Below are 22,902 nucleotides of genomic sequence, written 5' to 3'. Positions count from 1 at the left end.
AAGGCTCCACCTATTTGTGGATGAGGTGCTCTGGTTGGCATGACCTCTCTTCCTATCAACATATAAAAAGGCAAATATATCTTTTCTTTTTTACGTGGGAAAAAACCTAAGCCAGACATTTTACCAGAATTACCAGAATTACCACACAACAATATTCATAAACACATTTAATCAACCCTTAGTGTGCGTTTCCTCTACTTTCACAACTGTCCAAAAATGGGATAAATGTTAATGAAGAACCTTCAGAATATGAAAAGTTAGGCCCCTCTTCAGCATTCAGAGAAAACACAAGGCAGATGCTTCCTTATTTGGCAGAGCCTTGGTCAAAGTGTAAACTGAAGGTTGGCATCTTCCTCTCCGGAAGCCCTGTGGCACTTTAAACAGCTGAGGCGAGACCTTGAGTACAGCCCAGGATAGGAAGCAAAGTGAGAATCTGTCCAGGTCCATGAAATACTACCGACAACATGAAGGAATGGAAATCTACAGCACTTTGCTTGAAGTAAACATCGTGGCACTTTGGGCTTTGGTCAAACCTAATGACACAGGCCAAACACTTCAAGGCTGAGCAACCACTCTGCTCTACACAGCAAGCAACATTAAAATTATCACTAGCAGTAGTGAAGCCATTATTTCTCTCCTGACATAAGCTTTGCTTTATATTCATGTAGTGAAAGATGCTCGTTAAAAACAAGATGTCCTGTCTGAGCGCTAATGCATTGTGACCACTGTGACCACTGTTACCTGTGACGTGCTGCCTGTTCACTGTGCGAGCCGGCCAGTAGAGAAGGAAAACTCCCAAGTCCACAGCTTGGGAATCCTTCAATGCTTCATTTCAGACTCACTCCTTCTTTATTCTTATTAGAAAAACTGGACAGGAAACATCAATCTCCCGCTTACCTAAGCTTTTTTCCACTAACATCTGTTCAACCTACGCTCCATATATAAAAAGTTCCTGACACAATATTTAAAAAATGACGAAAAAAAATGAAAAAATGCTCTTTACTAAATAATAAATCACTGCTTTTGCATAATTTTCCTTTTCACAGTGCGCCTGCTTTACTTCTTTAATAAAATTCAAGTAGCCAGCTATGACCTAAGCATGTGCAAAAATTGGCATCAATTTTCATTGGGCAGGGTTGAGCAAACTGCTGCTTGGTACACCAGAATGAGGAGAAGAAGGCACCAAAATACACTACAAGTGAATCTTCATTCCCTTATTTTATCATTCCTCGGCCCTTGAGCCTTGTTTGTCGTTCCTGTCCACCATGATGAAGGATGTCTCAAAGCTTTTATTTCTGCTCTGAGGAGCGAGGAAGCTGCCTGGAAGACCCATAACTGAGCATACACAAGTGTATCCTTTGCAGAGGTCTGCTACAGATTGACATACCCCTTTATCGGAAATTGGTTTGTGACTGGACAATTCACATGTAGAATCAGAAGGAAGGATGTCTCGTGTCAGTTAAAACATGTTTCCTCAGTTCCTCTCTCCCCAGCTTCTCTCTGCATCTTTTCCTTGTGTCTTATGTGGGTGGAACTAAGACACAAGGAAAAGACGCAGGTAAGGGAAACGTGGATACAGTTTTGGGATTTACCATAGGACAAGCCACATAAAGGTGAGCTTTGTGCTTTACTGGAGGTGCTTTTCAAACCTCGTGGTCTACTTTATCAAGAGAAAAACCTTTAAGGGTGGTTACTAATTGGATGGTTTTGTGTATGTGCATTCAGTTTGTTTCCCCATTTCTGTTAAAATGTTGTGCAAAGGTGGTTCTGTTTCTGAGGTGTATCCAGGATTGTCTCAGTCCTAAACGGGGCTAGTATTGCCTTCATCCAGTAGTATTTGCAAATTGTTTTGCATTTCTCAGCTTCCTTTCCAACCTTTCCACCATGTCATTTGTTGTAAGGGGAAAACTGACATGCTGGCAAACAACAGCTCTAAAAGTCGACGATCCGCTATGTCAGTTTCAAATTCTGTGACATGAACACAGTTATACTAGCAAAATAACCATATGTAATATTGTGGTGGATTTTGTCACAGTCCCATAATGGTATCAAAACATTTTTTTTTTATTACAAAACTACAAATATTGTGACATCTCTACTTTTTCACTTTTAAAGTGTAAACCAATAAAAATGTGGGGTGGCTTTTATTGTGAAGCATTTACATGAAATGCACTGTACTGGTTTACACTAACATAAGATAATAAAACCTCACATTAGACATACCTGTACTGCAGGTCATTTTTGTAATTTATGAAAAATTAGCAAAAAGATTATTAAATTGCAGATGAATTTTCCGACTAATTATTGTTTCAGCTTAATAAAAAATACAAGGAGCATCAAGGAGTTTTCTGCTTGCAATGAGCTTAGATTAGTTTCCAAAACACTCAAATATACTATGCCTGTGCTTTCTTTATTCTACTGGGGTTCAATATTTCTTACGGCTGTGAGCAGCTCTAACCCAGAATTACCACAGGTAGCCTGTTAAATAGTGTGAAAAGGTGAAACCCAGCTGAGGGAAGACAATACTTCTCCCAGCATAGTACATGTAAACCTCTAGCCAGGGCTCAAACACAAAAGCTAAGTAAAGTTATGAGAGCTGAAGGGAAATGGGGAGGTATGCCCTGGGGCCTAGAGCTATGTTTGGGTATGTTGGATATCTAGTGCACACCTTCTCCGACTTTGATATAGATGTCTTGAGTCATCCTGAGCTCAGAGAAAGAGGTGACTGCCCTGAACTTCTTCTGGGCCCAGTTGAGGAGGTGCTCATTGCCGTGGGGAAGGGTCTCCTCCTCAATCTGGCAGGAGACGGAGAAGTTTCCTGGCTGAAAGTGGACCTCGGAGCCCTCAGGTATCTTGAGGAGGAGAAAAGGCAGAAGTGTTAGAGGACAAAGGAGCTGCAGTTAGCGCTGCTCAATACAATGCGATAGTAAATACAGAAGCCCAGGAGAGATACGGGCACATTTTCTTCAGTCTATTTGGCTTTAATGTTAATCCAGCATCCATTTCAGTTCAGTTATTTTCTAAAGTAATAAATATCAAAGAGGGTGTAACAGTACTCTACTCTCACAGTTTATCGAAAATTTTGTATTGAGTGTAAATTTAAGTCAAGCTTATTTTTGAGAACCATATGCACATAAAAGTCAGCTCAGCTACACTCATACACAACAACCTGCAGGCACTCTGACAGAGCTCAGCCTTTCCAAAATTAAATCTTCTCTCTAAACACTGGTGAAAACCACCCTTCACACTCCATCCGAACTGTTATTTCCAAGCTTCTACAAACATGCCCTGTGTATTTTTACACGTTCCCCTGCACAATAAGGTCTCTGGTTTCCAGTGTTACGGTGTAATTCATTGTAGTGTGTCATCACAAATGTGTAGGTCTGCTTCACAATAGCCACAAAGAACTAACAGAGAAGACACAAATTCTTCACGAAGACAGACATACTGTCAGACAGGAAAGTGGTAGGTGGTTGCTCGCACACTAGCGCTCAGTCTACATTCTAGAGGCCCCTGTGAAATGACCCAAAGTTACAATTACGAGCAAATACAATCTATTTTACCTAAAACACATAATTGTATTGCATTATTCTTGTCTATATTGAACACATCATTCACAGGGTAGGCTGGAAAAAAGCATGTGAAGGCTAATGACATCAACAAAAGCTAACTGAAGTCCGGAGTAAGCAAACCTGGAGTCCAATCAGTAAAACAAGATTTGAGATGTGGGTTGGATGGGAGCTACTCTGTCTTATAAAAAACACACAAACATTCAGAGTTTAGCTGTTCATCATTCCACAGTTAGAATAATTGTGATCAGTTATACTAATGGTAGTTGGCTGATTGCTGTGCTGAATCCAGCTGACCAGTCACAAAAAAAAGGCACAAATCTAGGAGAAGGCCTAAAAATATGCAGGGCAAAGAAGTGCTGATTTGCATTTGACAAGGAAACTGGCCTAGCCACATTTAGGAGGGACCAGCCCTTTGGCACTTAATGGAGCTCAGCCCACATGCTTCATTTCAGAGAAATAAACATTCACATGTGCTGAAAACCTACTGAACAACCAAATGAGGCCAAGCGCATGGTCTAGACAGCCTACCTCAGTTTATTTCCATACTTATTTTTCTTTCTCCCAAGGTATCCTATCTGTATGCATGAGCTGAGACAGTGCTACCAGACCTAATTAAGACATTAAAGCCATTTGAATCCAAGAGGACTACATAAGACCACTTTGTGATGATGTTATGAAGCTGTCCCTAAATTGTAGTTATGCTTTACCGATAACAGAATAATATCCCTTCAGGTGTTTAGGTTTTTCAGATATAACTACTCAAATCCCCTCATTCGCAACATCTGTCTGACCTCTGCACGCGCCTCCCAATGTTCCTGGCATTGTCACCAGAGGCAATAAATCGTGAAGCAGAGAAGACAGACTCTGTCGAAGAATTCAGGTTGATTTTATTTTTAGCGTGTTTACTACAAAGAGAAGGAGCACAGAGAAAGATGGCAAAGAGGAGAAATGTGGTGCCCGGAGCCAGGAGGGAGGGGCTAGGGTTTCTTTCCTAACCTTGCCAAATTCAGACTTTATCAGTTTAATTGTGGGACTGTAATTAGTCGCAAAGAATTAGAGGGGAAAGCCTCAAAGCCAAATTAGCTCCAGGCCTTCCAGGGGACTGAAAACCACAGGAATCTGAAACAGAAGAGAGGGACTCACTCTGGGTTTTAACAGACTCGCCCACTTTATTTCTCTCTCACTCCTCTTTTGTATGCCCAGCTGACAGAGCTAAAGGAGGAACCTCTATCATGAGCCTAAGTAGAACATATAGTATAAATGTACTACAGTTCATACTGTTACATAAGCTGTCACTCAATACACTACACACTTCACTACACAATAGGGTTCATTTTGACGCTAACGCCACTCACATGATTGTTATTAAATTCAAAGAAAACTATCGTAATGTTAATGTAGAACAATGCGCTCTGATAAATCAGTTTTGTTAATTCTCATGTCAGAAATGTGTAGATGATTTAAAAGATCTTTGTGTGATTCAGGTCGGTCACATGACTAATCAGTGCTAACTGAAAAGCCCTCATATTTATCACCTCCACCAAAGCAGAAGTAATAGGGTCTACATGGTAAACGCGTCACTATGTGCACTGTCCCCTCTGCAGCTTTGTACCATCAACGTGTTCATACTCACAGTGTGAGGCTTTGTGGAGTTGCCCCTGCACTCCAGCACTGTAAAGGGAAATGTTTTTTTGAATATCTTTTAAATTAATAATGATATTGCAAATGGTACTAGTAGGTTTTCATGGTCAAGGAATCACATTATGAGGGTCAAACTATCATGGTTATTTTGCTTTTACATGTCACCGCACTGGTGGAATAGGATAAGGTTAATCACCTTTACTGGCCAAGTATGTTACACACAAGGAATTTGTTTCCAGTACAGAACCGATGGCAGCCATCTGCGGTGCCAACTAAGCCAATTGCTCTAACCATCGGGGGCGGGTTCAGTGTCTTGCCCCAGGACACTTTAACATGTGGACTGCAGGCACTGAGATATGACCCTTCAACCTTCTGGTTGAGAGATGACTGCTCTACCCATCACACCACTGTCACCTCCTAATAAGCCAGTTTAAGCTTTTCCCATTTAGACTAATGTTTTCTGAAACTGGAATACAGACAAGACTTGAAAGATGAGAGCAAACAAAGAAGGCAGAGGAGAAGTCAGCTGCATACTGTACCATGGGGACTGAAACCCATGCTTTCCCATACATGAGGGTGGAGACTCATGCCCAGTACTCATAGTTATATTAGTTGTTCCACTTTAACAATTCAGATAGCAACTGTTAACCTCAATAATAAAATTACTGGGTTGGTTCAGTATTACATAATGTCATCTAATGTACTATTCTAATGCATGTTTAAATTGTAAGCAAACATTTTTCTTCATCATCTGTTGTGATTCAACAGCATGGTCAAAATATTTAGCAGGATATTTCCTGCCTATAAGCTTCAAGATATTATGACCATATGAGCAGTAAAAAGGAGAAGGCATGCCAAATGTTTGAGATCAATTATCACAGAGCTGTAATCCTCCACTGTGTTCTCACTAAGCATAACTCTGAGACTGGGAAATCACAATGGGCTGTTTCGAAATTAAAAGGTGTTGCAAACAGAGGAGGGTGATGGAAAGTGCAGAAATGGTTGACAGATAATATGAGCATCCAATAACTCTCTGGTGATATTAATGTGATAAATGCTTTTGTGGTTGATTTGATCTTCTCCTTCCTGATGAGATGCTGGGAGTTAATTGCGCTGCTTGCTGCAGATGCGCATGTGTTCCTGTGAACTGGCAGGCTCTGTTGTGCAGAAAACAATACCATATGTCTCAGCGCCACTCTGGAGTGTTCTCCTGCCATTCCTGTCTCCAAGTAAAAACCAATAGTGGCTACCCATGTTTTCCATTACATTTAGAGAGTGCTCGTGTGTGAGGGTGAAAAACTCTTGCTACAAAGCTTCAACTAATGAAAAAGCTACAGGAGTGAAAAGGCACAACTTGGCAAACAAACAATAGACAAAGTAAGCCAACAGAAAAACTTTGTGTGTTCCAGTTTTGTTCCATCAAGAGTCATAAAACATTTGCTCCAGATCAAGCCTTTCACACAGAGATGCAACACAGCCCTCTTCTCCCAATGTTCAAACATAAATATATACATTTTGCCACAAAGTCAACACAGCGCACTCTGCACATGTGCCTCCCTTGGAATACCAGTGTCCCCTGATAAAATAAAACTTGGCCTGATTTCGGTGTCAGTATTTCATGTAATTTTAGACCCAAAGAACATGTTTTACAATAAAAGTCTGGATTCTGGTAAGTTAGCAGGGTCTAGTGGCCAACAGCAACAGTGTGCTCAGCATCTATGAAGCTTTACCAGGCAGTTGATCTGTGTCTGTGGAGGCCAGAGCCCTGGGACCAGGAAACACGGCCTGGGAGGCCTGGTTCAGAGTCCAGTTAGCCCCAGGAAACAGCTTCCCCAGCAGACAGGCAGGGTGAGGGAGTCTGGCAGTGGGTTTCTGTTCTGAAGTGTTAAGCTCAAAGCCAGTTTCTCTTGACTCTTGTTGCTCTATGCTCTCACCACAGCAGTTTCTCACCTAAACCCAAGAGGTACAGATCCAAAACTGCAGGAATTGGCAAGGTCCCTAATACAACAACATTTTTGCATCTGTGTTCATGATACATGATACTCCTGTGGCCTGATGCAAGTTTTTAATTTAAGTGACCATTTGTAAAACCCCTCCCTGAAATGTCTAATTGTACCTTAGTGACTCTAACTAGATATACCAGGCCTGCCAATCATTGGACCACATGTTGGAGCGGCGTATACAGGACTGCAGTAACAATGATACTTAACACTTCAGGGGTTTGGAGGGTGATGTCCTCCTTTTAGCCTTTTTAAAACCAAAAACAAGAGCAGAAGTGTAACGTTTATTAGCTCTAACACAAGATTTGACCTCGTGTCAGCTTTATGCCAGCTAACCAGCTTTGTAGGATTACCTCATCCACTGTGTTGCATTGATCACCTTTCAGCCAATGTAATAACTGAAACAGCATTGAACAAGTTGACTAATCCGCTTCCTAAAAGCTGTTGTCTCTTGCAGAAGGGAAAACCCACAGTTATGTAAATTGTAAGCTAGGCACTAAAAAACCCACATGAATACCGATATGATCGTTCTGACAGCAGTCGGATAGTCAAAGACCAAATATGGTTTGGCTCTAGAGCCACATAGCCCAGATTTGATATGAAAAAAATCTGATTTGTTTGGTTCACACATCTGTGAAAAGATCATATCTGGGTCACTCGAAGAGAAAATAATTAAGAACTGGGCTACTTCCGCAGGTGATGTGAACATAGCTTTAGATAAATAGAATGGATCCAAACACTGGAACGAATTCTTCGGTAATTGGTCATTTGGCCACATTTGTGGCTCTTCTTCCTGGCTGCTGATTGGTTGAACATGCAGCTACCCCCCACCACACACTGAACACAGTCAGTCCAGGAGCCACAGCCACATCACAGCACATAACTGAGAAACACTGGTAACTCTCTTCAAAAGAAAGGGAGGGAGTCTGCCCACAAAGTCACAAGATTTATTGCTAGTCACTTTATTGAAAAAAAGGAGGCGTCTTTAAAGTCACCAAATCAAATGAGATAACCACTAAGTTGGCAACACTGGGGGTTTTATGAAAACAGGGGAATCTTAACAGTTAAAAAGGCTGGTGATTGTTCTTCCAGTAGGATGTTGTGTGGTGCTTGAGTTTTGTGGTATGTTAAGTGTCATGTCGCTGAGAACCTGAGCAGAGGCGCAGCATCTGGGACTCCTCTGGGTCATAGCCATGTGCAGTGAAAGCTGGTGGATAAGATTCCACCAGCTTTCACTGCCAGAGGGCACAGTGTTGTCACTCAAACAAAAATATTTAACACCTAATCCAGCAGGGGCCCCTGCAGTCAGTCAGATCCATCAGCTCAGCTTTTTTGACTGCAGGGGCCTCCATCTTTAATGCTAAAATTCCCTTTATCTTTTCTCACTCCACTTTAAAATCTTACTAGAGGGCCAACAAAGAAAGCTAAAACCTCAGCTTTGTCTCATAAAATATAGAGGATATGTTTTTATATCCAGACAGGTGAATAGCTGAGCATGAGTATCTACTGTGAATTAATCTGAAGATGCACATTCCTCTAATACAGGCACATATCATATCATTTAAAAAGTAGATTTTGAGCAGCCTCTTTTACTTAAGATGAGATTAAGAAGTGAAAAGTGCACTCTGCAAAAGCACCAATGGCCAACATCATTAGACACAACAGCTCTGTCTGTACTGTGCTTTAATGATGGGCGCCAGCTGTTTTCTGTCTGCCATCACTGACAATGGGAGACATTTACTGTGATGCTGACCTGCTGGTGTCTACAGACAGACCCAGCTCACTGATCATTTGCACGGCTTAGGAAAATGCAGACAGGCCAGATGCATGTCCATTTCTTTTGACATGAGAACATTTCCATCACTAAAGAAAATAATATTTAAAAGAAGCATTTGGCACCCCCTTCCTCACGTCTCCAAGCTAGGATCCCGGTCACGCACAAAAAATTATAAAAAGATTTTTGTTATTTTCCAGTTCACCTCACATATTCCATCTATCCACTATCCATTATCCGGAACCGGGTCGTGGGTTCACATATTGGTTTTCTCAATTTGTGCAGGTACCTTAAAATGTCTTTAAAGGTAAAAATTGCATCTATAGAAACTGACTTTTCAAAATTCCTCTTAAAAGGAAGATTTATTTGGATGCACAATAAATAAAAAACAGTACAGTATCCTATAACTATGCACCAATGTTTAGAGTACAGGAATCATGATGAAAGTCAAGTGTCAGACAAGTCTAACAAGGTTTTATTACATCTAGAAGGCTCTTCATATAATGTGTGTGTACATGTGTATATATGAGCCTGTGCCCAATGCGTGGATTTGCAGTCATTGTATATTCTTCTCTGTGGCTTTCACGGCAGAATATTTTGTGCCTAAGAGGTAAGCAAGAAAACACTCCACCATGTATGGAAATAATTAGTGCAGCCGATACTGCATTCTGCAAGAATGCAGTGGTGTCAACATAAAAATGAAAATCTGGGAAGCCAATGACACCCAAAAATCTTCAGAGCATATAAAGGCAAAGAAAAGGCTTTTGTAGCATTAGCATAAGGTTAAGTCACAGCTACAGCTTCTGGATCTTATTTTGCTATGATTTCCTTCATGTGACCACAGGTTTTGAACAGACACTGAAGAAGTTCATTTCAAAAGGTTTTTGATGAAGCTTCCCAGGGAGGCCCCCTGGTATCTGTACTAAATATGGCTGGCTCTCCAAGGGACCTGACTCCAGCTACACTGGAATACCCCCTACCAAAACACCATCTCTTCCTCCACCATATGTACCCTGCTACTAATATTAGCCTCCATGAAGCTATTTGAAATTGCTGGCAACTTAAAGAAAGACTATGTCACCTTTGAAAGAAGAAAAAATACACCCTTCCTCTTACCAAGGAACACACCATTTCTCAGTTCAGTACCTTCAGTCCTTGCTGCTACAGCCGTCCTTGGCATGGCATGGCCAGTAGCTCATGGTGGATAATGCTAGCTAACATTTGAAAACTTTAAATAGATGCAGTGTAACCTTAATGAGTCCGTTTGCTAATTATATGACCATTCTCTACTTGCAGTCCTATTACAGTATATTTTAGCATGTCACAAAAGGCACGTGAAAAGCTGGCTCAAGATGGCTCAAGAGAAATCTTAAGAAATGAAGTTCAGTTCATTCAGTGTTCCATTACTACTCATGGCCACAGTGGCCGAAAGTTATAGTCTTTCTTTAAGTCAGTGATGAAGACTTCTTCTTTGAATGAATGTCTTGCTAGAATGTGGATCACTTTCTCAAGGTGCAGACTGCACACCAACTGTTAAGATTCAATTTATTTACAAACCAAGTGTTAGTACTTTCAGCAAATAGAAAAGCTACCATCCTCCTTTGGTTGGTTAGTGTTTGCTAGCACACATTCCCTGCTATGATTTTTTTGTGATACACAGATACGCCCTGTCTGATTTGAAGAGCTGCCAAGTTATCAACAAGACTGCTTAGAGGAGGGAAGGAGGCACTGATGGCTCTGTGATTGTGTGTGAGTAAAGCTGACAAAGCACATTTCTCCTTTTTAAGTAAATATATTTTACACTGTGATGTGGGGGAGTGATACTGGCTTCAATCTGGCAAAAGAATGACAGTAAAAAACAAATAATAAACTCCCACTATTATGTGCTGAATATTTGGATATAAATTTAAAAATGTACATATAAACCACACTTGTACTAATCTATCACTACATCCACAATTATCTTGTAATTATGCAAAAGAGAAAGAATGTTATCTGCACAGTTTTCTGAAGAGTACACAGATGTAGCTGGTGAAACACTGTATGGATATACAGGTATTAATTTCTCACCATCAAACCATTATCATGGAAAGCCCCCACGGGAGTATGTGGGTTTAAATGACATTAAAGTTTTTCTCAAAGAAGAGAGACACTGAAATGGGAGTTTAGCCTGTGAGGAAATGAATGCATAGGTTTAGGAAGTAGGATTTAAAGGATTTTAGGATGCTGGACTTACATAAAAGGTACGTTTGATGCCCAGGGCCAAGTTCTCTGTCTTGATCTTCCAGATCAATGGTTGGGGGGCATTGAGCACAAAGACCAGGGGCTTCTGGTGGCGCAGCAGAGACAGGATGGGCTTCAGATGCAGCTGAACCTGGTAAAGACAAAACAAAGGACCAACAGAGTGGTAAAACATATATATCGGAGGAAGAGATAAGAGCAAATTCACTACAGTATAAGATCAGCCACTGTCCCTGACATGATCCCATTTCACACAGCTAAACTGCACAGATGTCAAATCTTTGGTTATCACATGTTCTCTTTAATATAACTGAAAATACCAGGTGTTATGGTGTAATTGTTGTGCTGTAAAGCTGTGAAGTGTTCTTTTAATCAGGGCTTGCGGTGGTTTATGTACTCTCTTTGCAGATAAACTCACAGAGACGGCATGCTGGGTTCTCCCTACTAGACACTTGCTTTGCTCTGATATGCACACTCTGAACTTTAGCATAGTGGCGTCTTTGTTAACAGAGGGGGGAAAAAACAGTAAGCGCCGTCTGTTAACATCTCTGCAGCAGGCGACTATGCTTCTCAGACTGAGATGAAAATAGATTTTCACAGTCTGCTGGTGAGACAGGGAAAACAAATGTGATGTTTTGAGACCTAAACTGTTGTTTTCTTGTTTGCAATGTTAGACTTGTCTGGATTATTTGGACCAAACCTAATCAGGTGACTGAGGGGCCTGAGCACTCACTGATCCCAAATCCATCCCAGGAGTGATCTGGCCTTCCACTGACTACTTTTTCCTTCTAAACAGTAATCTGTAGTTGGTAAACACAACCAAGCTTTCTTAGGAATTGTTAAAAAAATCCTCAGTTGTTAGGCTTTGATAAGGACTGATAGTCCAGAGGGTACTGCTGCTTTGTTTGACAGTCTCCTTTAAACTTCCTCTCTTCTGTGTTCCCAGACTTACTATCCTGTGTGTCAGCAGTAAAAGCCTGTAAATAACTCAAAAACTAATTCAACCCATTCACATTACATGATATAACGACCCCTGCAGTGACCTAATCAGTTGCAGCTCATACAAATATGGGTCTTTGCTTTTTTCCAATAAATACAGCCTTTGTGTCTCAACTGAAACTAATAATGGAACAAAGGATCTGTAATTACAATGATGGCGACTCTAAAAATGAGTTGACAGTTTAATATTAGCAGTGTTTGAATGAGAGAACCATGAAAAGCTGTAGATAACATTCTTAGCAATAAACTGGATGTGTTTTTTTATCAAGACAGAGATCGACATCATACATGGAAACCATTGCTGTTTTTCTGGTACACTGCATTTCTGCTACACCCACACTCTTTTTTAGTTGCTACAAAACATATTTACAAATAATACTGTATGCCTTTAGATTCATTTGTATAAAGGGCGAAGTAAGCCACTTATATAACAATTTGCTGTGTTTTTAGCCTGACTAATTACTGAAAAGACTTTTTAAAAATCTACCTTTATCCCTTTAGAATTGACCATTTTCTCCTGATATGTTCGTAGCGGTTAGTAGCACTAAAAGTAGAACAAATCTGTAACAATTATTCGGCAGTTGATTTTTCTGTCACCTGGCAAATGTTGTCAGCTGCAGTTAATTAGCATTAATTCCAGGAGTGGACCAAACTACAAATCTTCTACTACCTAGTGATTTTATTTATTTATCTGTTTTAAACTATTGTCAATATGCTCATTGCCTATTGATGTACTATTTACACCAAAGAGAATAGAAAGAAACCGCACTGTGCATCACTGTTGAAAAGATAACGGTTGAGCTGGTATAAAACACCAGAGTAGTGAGTCTTTACATAAACAGTCCAGGTGATCACACGTCTTGCTCACTGAGTAGCTGATCGTAAATAGATCCCCTCACTACCAGCTAGCAGTGAACAGTATTCTGAATCTTTCAGTCAGCTGTAAACTGGCATCCTGATAGGTGAGTGGCTTCTGCAGGGGCCATATTCACACGACAGCAGCAGTTCACGTCTGCCTGCAGACATTTGTTGTAGGTACCTCTTCCTCAGTGTGACACAAAGGCAAAATGGTTCATAATTTTTTGAGCTTACCACCTTAAAAACCTCTGGCCCCCAGTATCTGTCAGTCTGTGAAGTTCACATAAGCTCAAGCAGCTAAAGCAACGTTCTCAGCCATTAGGGGTTGTCAGTCAGATATCCAACCTTTTAGTTACAATGGCAGACAGGACTATATTGTCAAAATTGGGTGGCCACTTTTGAAAGTCATGATTATATAATGTAAAAATTATAAACTGGTGTCAAGCATAAAACTGCTCTAATGGCTTTTAATAAGTAAGCTTAATTGTTAACTTTTCCATGTTTAATAAAGGTTTAGGAATCTTGGGAGTGAGTGAGAATACTATAGGCAGAAAAACATTCTTTCTTTTCTTTTGTAACTGGGCAAACTCCACCAGCTGATAAAGATCATGTGGTACATCAAAAAAAATTCTACAGTCTTAAACAAACCTTCTGGTGAGAATATATTTATTATATTCCATTAAGTGCTATTTCAGCTGTGAACCTCATCAAACCTATCTTGTTCATATACAGCTGAAGAGCTACGTGTTTTTTTCCCTTTGCAGGAATGTATTGCAGGAAAGTGTGATTTTTATATTCTGACAAATATTCTGCATTCAAAGACTTGTCACTGTAATGCTGCATGAAACAATTTAACACAAGCTACAGCATAGACAGAATGAACATGAAGCATCAGGGCCTGATTATCAGTCCTCCGCAGATGTAAGCCCTGGAGGACAGCAAGCAAAACTAGAGTGTTTTAGTGATGCAGTCCATGAAAGTGCTGTAACAATCATTACAATGTCCCTCCAAGTCACGTAAATGGAAAAAAACTAACTGAACCTATCAGTGAGGTATACTAGATGCTGATCCAAACAAACACATCAGAGACTCACTGTTCTCCCTCTTTTTTTCATATCTGCTTCTTCCTTAGTCCAGACTCTGGAAAAAGCATGTGTATCGCTCCTCTGAGAATAGCAACAACCAAGGTATAATCATACCTGGCTTGGCTTTGAGGACCTGGCTTTGAGAGATGGAAGAGGGAGACAGAGGAAGGATGAGAGTGAGAGAGAAAGTTGTAAAAGATGAGGAATTTAAAACCCAGACAGAAGCATTTCCAAAAGACATGAGTCACCTGAAAACACATAGAAACAGAGTGCTAAGAAGAGGCACTGATGGTGAAAAAGGAAAAACTGTGATAACTATGTTTTTCGATGATCAACAAGTAAACAGCCAAAGTACCATTCCAATTCAGTTCTAGGCTGCACAATGTAAGAAATGTTCAGGGCTCAACAGCAGCTGGTGAACATATCTGCCCACCTTGTCACATAGCCAGGGTGTCGAGAGAGGAGGTGCAGAAACACCAGGCCTCAGTACCACTAATGGTTTTCACAAAGATCAGGTGGCACCGAGTTGTCCCTTGTGTGGCTACCTTCATAGGACCCTGCAGAGAGAGTCTGTTGGGGATAGGAGGCCACACCTGACTGATTATCAGGAGGCTGGCACCGGGATTTGTGGGTCCAGTGTACATTACAGTTAAAGGGCACACTTGGCAGCAACCAGGGATGGAGGCTTGTTTGGACCTACAGTATCACATAACTGAAATTTAACTCCACACAAGGGACGACAGCTGTAGCAGGATTTGCAAAGCCCCTCACAGAGCATACCATTAGTGGTGGTAGCATGTGTAAACAATGGAAATGAAAAAAAACTGAAACAATACAGCTTCACCTTTGAGCTCCGAATCAGCTCCAGCAACAAGCATAGTGCCAGCTGGAACGAAAAGCCTGTCTAGCCAAGCCACATGGCTAGATTTCGATCCTACTGATTCCCGTGACACTGTACAGTAACTGTATTGAGTGATTTGTTTGTTCTGTCTTGTGGATTTGGTTGCAATTGAAAGCCCTTTCATCCCAGGTAAATCACACAAATTTGCAAGTGTGCTTCATAACACAGTGTATCAACACTGTAAAGTAACACTTTCATTGTCATGTACTGTGCCCAGTAATGTAACCAGTAATCACCCTGCAGTCAGAGCTCAGTATCAGCATGACTCAGTGTCCCTGGAGGAAAAGGGAGTTTCCTCTATTGACAGAGCTAATTAAGTGCCTGATGATCTGTGGGGGTTTAGAGAAAACCTCAAACATCCTTTAATTAGTCAAAAAGTAAGATGAATCTGAGAACACACTCCCTTCCAGGAAGTATGTAATAATCAACTTGAGAATGAGAGAAAGCACAATGTATTCCATGACATGGAAACATACTAAGCAGCATCTGAAGAACAACGCAACTGGCTTGCATGTTTTACGTAGGAATCAGTATGGGTTAAGATATATCAGCAATTACAGACAGTGTGCTGCATGCTAATCCCAGGAGTGGTGCAAAATTTTTAACCAAAGAAAACTGGCAAATAAGTCATGACTGCAAGAAGAGAAAGGCTCACTGTCTGGGACCAATCATACTGTTATCTGATGTGTGTGTACGTGTGTGTGTCTTGTCTGTCTGGATCTTGGTTCTTTCAGGATCGCTGGATCATCTGTGCTCCTGTTGGCAGAGGGAAGGGGCAAAGGAGACCAGTGATAAAGGGAAGGCGAACTAAACCCTTTTGACCACCATTATCAGGTGCCACCCATATATTTGAGCATGATGGGGATGCTACCTAGAGCCTTTGAACTGAGCTATGATGGTAATCAGTCTGCACTCAGTTCAACATCAAAAAGAAGGAAAACAGCCAGGAAAGACGTCAAAGTCAGACGGGACCTGTGGCACACATCAAACGCACAGTAACAACATGCGCTGTGGTCAACTGATGGGAGAAGCTCAAACTTGTTGGTAAACTGGGCTATAACCATGTCTCAGAAGCCTATAAGACCAATGTTTCAACAAAAATATAAGTGTGCTGCCTGTCTCGTTATTCTGACTAATCCATATGACAGCTCCACATTATACATTGTCAATTTAAAAAGGTCCCAATTTAAGCCAGTTGATTTTCTAAGAGTATAGGCCTTACACATAGTCATACTGAAGAGCCGACTGACAAAATCGGGTACAACCCTAGAAAATGACCATTTTTACACAAATCAGTGTGACAATATCTACCTTAAATGACAGAAATCAATTTTTTACAAAATTGTACTGGATTTGTACTTTGAGTTTTTAGTTTGGCTCATGCGCCCTCTACTATCATGGAGGGGGCGGGGTTTATGATAGACTTTACTTCTAGAGAGCTTTCATGTTGTCCATCTTTATATACAGCCTACGGTTTCTAATGACAATGTCACTATTAGCGGGTTACATAATGGTGCTCATTCATCCCGCTGAACGTTGCTCGCCTGGCACATGGGCCAAAAAATCTTTCTCTTGCGAGTTTGCTTCCACCCTGTGAGACCCACCGTATATGCACATTAGTGATTCCCCTGCTGCCTCCACCCACCTGCTCCTGCAAGGCCTTTACAGTCAGATGACATCACAAAAATTAAAGCCAGTTTTCTTTACAAATATAAAATAACAAGGATTAAAATGTCATAAAAAGGGTCATAATTGACCTGGTTTACAGTTCAAAGTTTCTAGTCAACAGTTTTACTGGCCTAAATACATCCATGGGGTAGGTACATAAAATAGTTAGTAATATTACTCAATTTTCACACATACTCTAGCTGGACATTTAGCCCGGTGGGAGGTCAATGCTATTTGCTGTCTCATCTGAGATTTTAACACTCCCTATGTTACTTCTGACTCTGGTCGTTAGTCTGTGTTGTGATTTGAGTCCACAGGTAACATAAGGTGTGCTGAGGCTACAGGACTGAATGAAGTCCTTATGTCCTTCTACCTTTATTATAAATGCTTTGATCGGGACAACTCCTAGGGGAAAAACTACTCCTAGTGGGTAAAATCTGTATGAATTTCAGTGTCACAAAAGCATGTTTAGAATAAACATTGCAGTTTTCTTGTCTGCAGATTGTCTTGTGTTTGAAGTCAACTCATATCAGACACTGTGCTCCTGCTAGCTGCTTGGTGAACTCCTCCAGCTAGTCACTCACACAGTCAAAGATATCTGCAAATTCCAGCTGATAAAACAATCATCTGCTCTGCCTCACCCTGATTCAGAGCCAGTAGCTGTGTTTGATGTTTGCTTTTGGTAAACAGATTAGAGAAAGATGGCTGATATGGGATATCACGAGCCGCTTTCCACCCTATCACCCAATTGTGTGCCTAGACAGGCCTCCTTTCTTGAGTTGCTTATTTTTTCTCTACAACTTACAGCAACTTAGGAACAAGGTGTCTGCCCTAATGCCAAGTTCTGCATCAAAACAGATGTGGTGACAGGTTGTTAGCAGGGTGCAGAAGGCCACTTTGCATGTGACAAAAGGAACATATGGAAAAAAGTTAAGGCTTGACGCCTGCCTGCGCTGTTGAACCAGAGCAAAGGGAACGTAAAAGAACACATCAGGATGAGGTCACTGCCTTTGGTAGCACTTAGGTGGCAAAACACCTACACCTTCAGGTCAGTAGTCAACCCATAAAAATATTTTGCCTTAAAATCATTTTCAAGTTTGGATGTAATATGAGCAGCAAGTCTAGTCTGCAGCATAGTTTACTGACTGTTAGTGTCATTTGTTCTCTTACTATTGTAGGTCAGGTCTTCTTTATACATTGGAATTAAATTTTGTGAAAAATGTGAAAATTATTCTGACATTACTCAAAGAAATCACTACCGTCTAAAACACCTGGCCTCAACCTGGCACTACAGGCTTTACTATGATTTGCCAGTTCAGCAAACAGTCACATTACTAGACCTCTGTAAGGATAATGCCTCTGCAGTCTGGCCTGTCTCTCTTTAGAGCCCCACATCAGTTTAAGATACAAAAGGGGCTTATGTTACTTTGATCGGGATCACTGGAGCTAAAGAAAACACTACTCTTTATTTCAGACAAATGGGAATAACACTTTACAAGCAAAAAAAAAAAACACTCTCCAGACAAGCCAATGTCAATATTAGTCATTTTATAGACAAGGAAAGTTGGGAGTCTATGAAAAAAGCCACTGTCTAAAGAAATGTTGAGTAAAAATCCAGAGTCAGCTGTTAGTTTAAAATCACAGACTAGTTATGCAAAGCCAGAAAATTTCCCTTAGTGTGGTCTGACAATGGCCGCTGGACACTGCTTGGGCTGTCTATAAATTCTTCTTCACTTAACCTGACCAACGAGTCACTGTCTACCATTGCATTTTCTTTATAATAATAATAATAATAATAATAATAATAATAAATGTCCAACAGCCACATCTACACATACTGACGTACTCACAATGGCATTCTAACATTTGCTTACTGGCACACATCACACACAGTCGAGGCCGATGGGAATGTCATTGGTGTTGCAGGTATTTGGTTATAAACCAAAGTACTGGACAAAGTGAAATTGTTACCTGAGGATGGTGCTAGATGAAAAGTGAGAGGATTACCAAAGTTGTTACGGTTCATCCTTACAGGAACCTGAATGTCTGTACCAAATGTTATGGCAATCTATCCACTAGTTGTTGAGCTACAGTATTTTGGTCTGGACCAAGGTGATGAACCAACCAACCTAACGCTAGCATCCTTATCCACACCTGCACCAAAATATACAGTATCAACTCCAGGACTGAATAGAAATCAACAGAGAGCAAGTTTTAGATAGAAGATGCAGTATACAATCAAGCACTCTCATGTCAGACCCTGGTCAAATTTACATGAAATATACAGCAAGTATTCAAAATTGTAATCATGCAATTGAATTTAATTTCTTCAATTATTGTGTTCTCTTCACGGTGTAGAGGTAAAGTGCAGCACTAAAATGAGACTGGACTTCTTATAATTATATAGTATAATATGACAATATAATGCAAAGTCTCTTACTCACCACTGCATTCTTTATGAGTTGGTGGGTTGGACATCACTGGCCCTTCATAGACAACACTGGTATATTTTTATCTCTAAATCAATACTGGATAAACTTCCAGCTTATCATTGAACCTTTTACTGTCCCAGCTCTGGTGGTTACCAGTTGCTCTTTTCCAGGTGGTTGTTTTTAATATACCTTGAATTTTTACAGATCTGGGGAAAACTGCATTTGCCTACTATGCGGAAAGATCTAAAGTTTGACACATTCATATCTATTGTAGAGTTTAAGGACATCATAAAGAAGATGGTGAAGTCGATGTAGCAGTTTTTTCTTGAGAGTCCATTGTTTTTATCTTGTGAATGAATCTTTTGTATATTATGTTGCATGTGCTGAATCTGAATATGTTGTAAACTTGTATGCCTGCCATCTTGGCCAGGCCTCCCTTAAAAAGAGATCTCGATCTCAGTGGGACTTCCTGGTAAAATAAAGATAGATAAAAATAAAGATAAATGAAAAATAAAATAACTGCAATTCCAAATGATGATATGAATTTCTGATTTCATTATGTTTCATTATGTATCAGCTGCTCTCCAGTGGAACATTATACTGTACTTGAGCACAGTTAGGAAGCAGTTTTCTGCAAAACTAGGCTGAACCAATTGCCACATTCATTATTTCATGTTGACTCAAAAGACTAAGTGCTGTTGTTACTCAGCACAGTATTTAATCAGCAGTGCCTGCATTAAATACAAGTGCTTTTAAAAGATGATACATTTATTATAGCTACATCAAGAACCAAAGAACCAGCATTAGACAACTATATTTCCATCTGAGCAGATCTGAACACATGGCATATACAGTATATCACTAGAATGCAACCCAAAATATTTTTGTGGGTGTTTCTCACTAGGCTTCTTGAATAAATGATTAGCGCATTTTCTTCTTGTGGTATGTTATTCTATGGTGACTGTGAGCCCTGTAACTGTGAGTATATCCCAGACCAAGTCTTATGCACGGTCACAACTGAGGTGTTCCGTTGCACTTAATAACTCAGCTTTGGTGTGGAGACTGGCCAGGAGCCAAAGTGTGTATTCTCAGCCAGGTCCAGCTGTGCATTACTTTCTGTGGATAACAGTTCATACTTCTTGGCTATATAGGGGTTTGCTGGTGCAGCCAGGAAACAATTCGCTGTTCTCATGTCTTTACTAAAAATATGGACAAACTGCTAGCTGCGCCTTTCACACAAGGACATGAAAGAGATGCAAAGCAGGCCTCACACATCACAACTGCAGAACGTATGAGTGCCTGTGTCTGAAACTGACCTATATCTATATTAGTCCATGCACATCATGTGCGACAGAAGATTCATTTCACTACCTGATCAAAGATTTTCTCTGCAGACACTTAGTAAGGAGCCCCAAGCACATCATGTTCTCAAGCATATAGACCCTCAGTCCAGACAGCATCATTCAAAGCATCCAAATACAGTCTCCTCTGTGGCCCAACCCCACTTCCTCCGCCATCAGCAGAGGTGAAGGGAAAATCAACATAATCACAGGCACCTCTCTGCTGACTTAGAAAATAAGCAAAGGACATGTGCAAAAGCAAACTGAGAAATTACTGAGTGAAATCAATTTGCATGCTTCCATTTCAAATGTTTAAATAGATTAAATCACTAAAATTAGGAATAACAACTGTACATTAGAGTTCAAGTTTGACTATATTAGACCAGGGAGGTTACTTTAACCTAAGACCTAACCCATCTTTAACACAGCTGATCACTCTGAAAACCAGCCATTTCCAATCCCTGCCAATCAGTGGTGCATCTCTACTCAAAACCTGCACTGGCAACAAACAAACCTGTGTATTTGCACTTATTCTAGCAAAGAAATAACACTGGAACACACTGAGGATATGGATGGACAAAGGAGAAATGGATAATGCTTCAAGAGTGGTGCGAGAATTTTATGTGGGAGTTATAGCATTTGCCATGAAACTGAGTTTCGCTGGAATCCACTGAAACAGCTGTAAATCCAAAGCGGCTGCAGTCCTATTCCTGCACTTCCTACAAAGGAGGAAGCTACTGTACAAAGCCAACTTTCAAATCTTAACGGTTCTAGGGTTTGATATTCAAAACTCAATTCCAGTAAAACATTTTGTCAAGTAAAGAGGCTGTGGGGTTTCTTCGTTTGGAAAAGTTTGTTTTTAAGAGGTAAGTGTAAGACACCTTTCAATCTTTTCTGCCACAAAATTTACCTGCTTTCAATTTGGGTCATAAATAAAAAATAGGGTTTAAAACTCCCATTTGTCACTGATAAAAAATCTAAAACAATGTGGTCCTTCGCACAGTCTTCTTTGGTGAGACCATCTGTCTCCAAACGTGGGCAAAATGTTAAAATACCCTTCGTTGCAAACTATAATTTGTTTTCCTCCTTGATTATCACCTCCATCTGTCACAAAAGATCAAGGGCAGTCTGTCAATAAGACACAGTCTGATGATTCATGTTCCTTCCAACACAGCTTTGGTGAAGGCAAAACATTTACAAATGTGTCAGAACAAGCCAATCTATGCCCACATCTCAAGCTGGCAAAGCCATCAAGGCCTAGCACGCAAGCAGGCAGAGTATGCATGCGTCCTTTACGGGATCTTATCTAATCACTAACAGAAATCTCTAATCAAGGAATGAGATTCAGCAGGGCCACCTAATCTCAGCCAGGGCCGCAGTGGCCTTCTGCAGCCAAGGCTGTAGGCAGGGAAACACATGCTTTCTCTGCACAAGTCCTCAGTTGATCATGGAGGTAATGGGTTACTACAAAGCTGATTAATTGATGTGAAGAGATTTATTTCACAGACACAAAGTTGGTACATGAGTCATCCATAACATTAATGCTGTGAATGGACATTTATGAATACATTTTGGTTTCTATAATTTGTTAAAAAAGAAAACAAAAGACTAAATAAATAAATAGATGATCAGAATCTGAATGTGTCTGCTTCATGTATGTCAAAAATCTGATTTTGCCTTGCATGACGTGTCCCATAAATGACCACTCGGTCTGAAAACTGCCTCAGAAGGGCCGACGATCTTATCTTACAGCAGTTGTGTAGGTGTAAGACTTAATTCCATTTGTTTCATGTGAATATCTGTCTGTGTGAAAATCATAATCCCCCTTGACACAGGCATATATGTAGAGCTACATGGAAACCAGCAATTCCTACTTGGCACTCCAGCAGCCTGCAAGGAGTACAGTTCACTCAGAGGAGCACAGAGTATGCTTTAAAAGGCTTGTTTTAATGTAACAGAATCACTTTTATGCATGGGGAAACTAGAAAAAACTTTACATTATAATTACACTGAATAGTACAGTAACTTGGGAAGACAAAAGCAGGAGTCTCACTTGTAACTGCACCCATGTGACGGGCAAACAAACAAGCTGTTATACTGAATATGGCTGAACAACAGTAGTTAAAAGTAATGCTCACATATTATACCGTATATTATGGATGCGATACTATAGTACAAAAAAACTTAAATTTCTACAGCTCAAATTGAAAGAAGTTTTTTGTGTAAATGTAAATACTTCTACATAGCATATGTAGAATGAGTGTACCGTGTACTGTACATTAAACAAACTCCTCCATTCTCAGTGATCGCCATGTAGGCAGAAAACCACTGACCACAGGGTAAATTATGTGATTAGGTAATTTATCAGTGGATCACACTCCAGTCTCTCTG

The 22,902-nt window shown here is 40.4% G+C and overlaps 1 protein-coding gene across 1 annotated transcript in view; it reads right to left on the bottom strand.

Moving 5' to 3' along the window:
- tgfbr3 (transforming growth factor, beta receptor III) overlaps positions 1 to 22,902 on the bottom strand; it is a 79,685-nt gene that overhangs the window by 20,280 nt on the left and 36,503 nt on the right. Inside the window, exons 4-5 of the mRNA XM_020610027.1 lie at positions 11,224 to 11,361; positions 2,669 to 2,852 (exon numbers count right to left, since the gene is read on the bottom strand). Of these exons, the coding sequence (XP_020465683.1) occupies positions 2,669 to 2,852; positions 11,224 to 11,361 (322 nt within the window). The remainder of the gene's footprint in view (positions 1 to 2,668; positions 2,853 to 11,223; positions 11,362 to 22,902) is intronic.

The sequence above is a fragment of the Monopterus albus genome, unplaced genomic scaffold (genome assembly GCF_001952655.1).
Source record: "Monopterus albus unplaced genomic scaffold, M_albus_1.0 scaffold103.1, whole genome shotgun sequence".
NCBI classification, from domain to species: Eukaryota; Metazoa; Chordata; class Actinopteri; order Synbranchiformes; family Synbranchidae; genus Monopterus; species Monopterus albus.
This window is presented reverse-complemented; position numbering and strand designations above follow the sequence as displayed.